The 4,956-nt window shown below is 45.0% G+C and overlaps 1 protein-coding gene across 1 annotated transcript in view; it reads left to right on the top strand.

Annotated features, from left to right (window-relative positions):
* RPS7 (ribosomal protein S7) overlaps positions 1-4,956 on the top strand; it is a 19,970-nt gene that overhangs the window by 12,693 nt on the left and 2,321 nt on the right. The window contains exon 6 of the mRNA XM_019520708.1: positions 3,661-3,811. Within this exon, the coding sequence (XP_019376253.1) occupies positions 3,661-3,811 (151 nt within the window). The remainder of the gene's footprint in view (positions 1-3,660; positions 3,812-4,956) is intronic.

The raw sequence follows: 4,956 nt of genomic DNA on the forward strand, positions 1-4,956 counted from the left end.
GCCCCTCTTCCCCCCTTCCCCCCCCTAACCCCCCCCCCCCCGTGCATGGTTCAAGGCAGGGGGTGTTGAAGTCCTGGCCAGGTTTCTGCCCAGCTAGCTGCCTGCAGACAGCTCTGACCTTGCAGCTGTTTGCAGACCAGGTGGCCTGGCCCCCAGAGAGGGTCAAAGTTCAGGTATGGTTCTCCCTACTGGCAGGGGAGGGCATGCAGAAAGAAGAGAGCCAGAAGCTGCAGGTGTTCTGAGCCAGGGCCTGGTAGGGGTGTGGGCATTGCTAATGCAGTGACATGTTGTGTTCCTGTGCACCATTTTGGGCCATGCCAGGTGGGCGCAGCTGGAACCACTGGCACGGCTCCTGTCCAACCTGGCTGCGCACTAGGGTTGGACAAGAGCTACACCAGCCACTCCAGCTGCACGCAGGTGGCCTGGAGTGGCACATGGGGACACAGCGTGGTGCCGGCCCAGCCATGTGCCTGGGACTTGGGGCAGGGGAGGGAAATTAGTAGAGTTGACCCTTGGTAGATGTAGTTTTGGAGAATATAGCACATCACAAGGATTGGATGACTGTCACCCTAGACTTCTGAAGGAACTCAAAACTGAAATTATAGAACTGCTTACTATAGGATGTCACCTGAAACAGCCTTGGTGCTGGAGGGTTGCCAATGTAACTCCACTTTTAAGGGCTCCAGAGCCCTTTACTACATGGCAGTAAGTGACTTCTGTTCTTGGCAAACTGGTGAAAACAATAAAGACTTAATTATTTAGCACGTGGAGCAACAGGATTTACTGAGGAGGAAATGGCATCGCTCTTTGGAAAGGAGGTGATGCCTCACCAGCTTACTAGTGATCTTTGAGGATGTCAGCAAAATTGGATCGGGGAAACTCACTTGATTATAGTATATCTGGACTTCTAAAAACCTTCACAGTCTACCACCAAAGGCTTTCAATGAAATTATTTTGTGGAATTAAAGCAAATGGTCACTGGTGGATTAGAAATTTGCTTAAGGGATAGAAAACAGTGGGCATAAATAGTTTTTTCTGAATGGAAAGAAGTAAGCAGTGGTGCCCCAGAGGTATGTGTTTGGACTGCTGTTTAATATAGTCCTGTTAAACCCCTTTAGAGGAGGAGTAAATAGTGAGATGGCCAGATTTGCTGACCACACTTACCTAGTCAGAAAAACCAAGGTGAACTACAGAAAGACTTTGCAAAATAGAGCAAGTAGGCAGCAATATGGCAAACTAAATCCTGTGTTAAATGGATGGTGGGAAAATAACTCTTACTACACAGGGAAAGAGATCTAGGTAGTCATTGTGGACACATACCTAAAAACATTAAGGTCAGGGTTCAGCAGCAATCAAAAAGGTAAATTATGTTGGGAATTCAGAGAATTGCAAACAAAACAAAGTATTGTTATGCCCTTCATAATCTCTGGCACATTCAGACATTGAATACTGTGCAGTTCTGGTCCACTCGGAATCACTAGAAAAGGTACAGAGAGAGGCCACAAGAATGATCAAGGTGCAGAAGGGCTTCCAGATGAGGAGAAACTAAATAAACCGAGACTTTCAAATGAGATGCCGGGGGGTGGGGAACATTAGATTAGCATCGTATGAAGAATTAAATAATGCAGAGAAAGTAAATAAGGATTTATTATTTACATTCTGTCAGAATACAAGACCTAGGGGACTTGCTGAGACTACTGGGTAATAGGCTTAAGGCTAACAAGAGGAAAGTTTCCCTTTTGACCCCTCTTTTCTACCCTTCCACATGCCCCTTGCCAGCATGCAATTAACATGGAGAAAACATCCATCAGGAGATATTAAATGATGTGGATGCAGCCTCTGAATTTGAACTCAATCCTTTAATTTGTTGGAAACTAGAATGAGAGGAGCAGGGGATAGAAGACCCTGGAAATACCCTGTTTGTCCTCCCCCTAAATATCTGTACCCTGCCACTGTGAGAGGTTACTGGGCTCCATGCACTTGTGGTCTGACCCTATGAATAGCATTTATTCCATATGAGTTTGAATGCCATGAGATATTTTTGCTTTGCTAATAGGGGAGGGGCTAGGTGTGGAAACAGACTTCCTACTAGAAAGCCCAGTCCTGAATTGGGATGAAGTTCATCTCAGATTGGAAGTTTGTAGGGAAAAACAATTTTTAGGTCAACTCAAATATTTTGAGCACTTCTGGTCTAAAAGCCAATTGTTTTCAGTTCAAACTAACTACAATTTGAAATTTGGAAATACTGAAACAGTGCAGAATTCCTCAACTATCTAACTGTCTTGCAGTGGTTCAGGTTTTGATGAATTGGCAGTCTCTGACACCTCTGTAAAAACCCTCCCCTGGCTTTAAACTTATATAATGTTCAGAATTGGGCCTCCAAATTGTAGTCTATTATAAAAGTACCTGAGAACTATGACATTTAGAGAAGGTATTAATCAAACCTGCGGCTGCCATCTAGTAGTAAATTTACTACTAGTTTCAGTATGGCTTGCTTTTAAACTCAGTTAACATTTGATAATGCAGTATTGTATGTAAGGAATAGCTCACTATGGGTGTGTCTACACATGCATTTATGCCAGCTTCAGTTTACTGCACAGTAAGTGGGAAGAAGCAGACGTCTATGCATGCAGACATTAAAACGCATTAATGCTGTGTGGACTGGCTTGGGACTAAAATTTTAGTCCTAAATCAGTCCACACAGTGTTACTATGCAGTAATTTTGGTTACTGTGCAGTAAATGCACACATGTAGACGTACCCTACAAGCTGTTGAGTTTCCTTATATATTGCTGAGTACCTGATACCCTTTCCTTCCCCCTCACTTACCCAGACTCTGAATGGAGTTTTGATACAGCAGTCACCAACTTTCAGTGGAGTGCATGCATCCACTTTGGAGGGGTAATGAGCAGGCTTGCATTAATATTTTTTTCCTTCTTTTTTTACCATTGAAGTAATAGTAGTATTTCCCTCCTAGGTGAGTGTTGTGAAGTCTTAGACTAGAACGGTAGTTTTCATCCTGTTTGCAGACTAAGGGGTCTGTGAGAGATGACTGTGATCAATCAAAAGTGTGTGAATACTACCCACACTTATAATTCAGAGGGTTCCTCACCTCCGTTTCAAATTTCCAAAGAGAATTTGCACTCTGCTTTCCTAAGCTGGTTTACTGTGAGGTCTCTCCCAGTGATGGACTCTTGGAGTATAACATTCTGATCCACACCATTTTGAAATTTTTTTACGGGTCCACAAATGAAAATAGGTTGAAAACTCCTGGATTAGAAAGCTAATTCTTGGTTGACTAAGCCAGGGGTTTTCAACCTTTTTGGATCACTGTACCCCTCCCCCCAGCGGCTGAACGCAGGGCAATGTACCCCCAGCTGCTGAGTGTGGGGGGGTGGCACGTGGCTGGATGCTGAGTGGGGGGGAGCAGCGGGGTGCCACACATTCAGCCTTGCGGAGTGGCGGAAGCTGCCGCATGCAAGCTTCCCCTGCATCTGGCAAACAGGCGGCAGCGTGGGATGGTGCGTGGCAGGGCTGTGTGTCGTTTCCTCCCTGTCCCTAGGGTCTTCTCAAGTACTCCCAGGGGTATGCATATCCCCAGCTTACAACCCCTGGACTAAGTGTGTTGGCTTAACTTGGGCTGTACCTTGGTGTGTTTCAGCCGTACACTTACTGCAGTGCATGATGCCATTCTTGAAGATCTGGTCTTCCCAAGTGAAATTGTGGGCAAGAGAATCCGTGTGAAACTGGACGGCAGCAGACTAATAAAAGTCCATTTGGACAAAGCGCAACAGAACAATGTTGAACATAAGGTAAGGAGTTAAGCTTTAAAGTCTAACTTTGGGCAGAGATTTTTTAAGTAAACTGGAGACTTTCACAGAGAAACGTAAGACATGGCCTTGCATTCGTCTCCCCTTATGGCAAGAGTGTAAAAACTTGCCTGCATTTGCCTTCTGAGCAATGAGCTGGCAATCTGTTTAATTTCAACCTTGGTTGTTTTGCACGCTGCTTTTCCTAAGTTGGTTTATTGTGAGGTCTCCCCCGTGTTGGACTCTGGGAATGGAACGTTCTGATCTTCTGAGTTGATGGGCCTGGCACATGGGGCTGTGCTGCTGCTCAGCTTCATTGCTGTGTGGATTGAACACCACCAAAACTCTTTGTGTTTTGTTATTGCAAATCTATATTATGTTCAATTAATCAGTTGTCATGCTGCTCTGCAAACAATTTTTTTTACTTCCTTCAGTGCTTTTATACAGAGAGCATTCTCTCTAGAAGGACTTGTGTAATCTCAGCTTAATCAAAGCCATGTTTTCTAGATTGATTACACTGGGAAACGAAATGGGCTTCAAGTCCCTTATTTCTAACTATTGCATTTGGAGAAGAAAAATGCAGTAACAGAGTTTGGTATGGCACATTCAGAAACTGATTTAATTTTTGAACTTTTGGCTATGGAGGTGAAACATAGTGTATTCCTTTAGCTTCTTGATGGCTACTAAGGAGCAAATGTGCATGACAGTCTTGTATGTAAGAAAATATGGTATATTTCAACAGGCACATTTTCCCCAAAATTGGGGTTCATGTTTTAAATGAGGGGGCTGCGGGTGCTTGATCCTCTGGGCGACAGTGACCACTGCCTGCTAGAATTCACCAGCGCAAGGTAGCAAAGGTGAGCAGTCAGGTGGTGGCCCTAGATTTTAGGAGGGCGAACTTCAACGAGCTAAGGAGGATAGTTGGAGAAGCGCTGAAGACTCAGAGGGGAGGGGAGCCGGGTGTCCAAGGGCAGTGGTCGCTCCTTAAGGAGACGATCCTCCAAGCCCAGAAGAAGGTAATCCCCAGGAGGGTCAAAGGGGGCAGGAGAGCATATAAGCCTCCATGGCTCACTAAAAACATCCGGGAATGTCTCCTTGCCAAAAAGGAGGCTTACTCCCAATGGAAAGGAGGGGTCATCACTAAGGAG

The sequence above is a fragment of the Gavialis gangeticus genome, unplaced genomic scaffold (assembly GCF_001723915.1).
Source record: "Gavialis gangeticus isolate Ggan-Ray unplaced genomic scaffold, GavGan_comp1, whole genome shotgun sequence".
Taxonomy (NCBI): domain Eukaryota; kingdom Metazoa; phylum Chordata; order Crocodylia; family Gavialidae; genus Gavialis; species Gavialis gangeticus.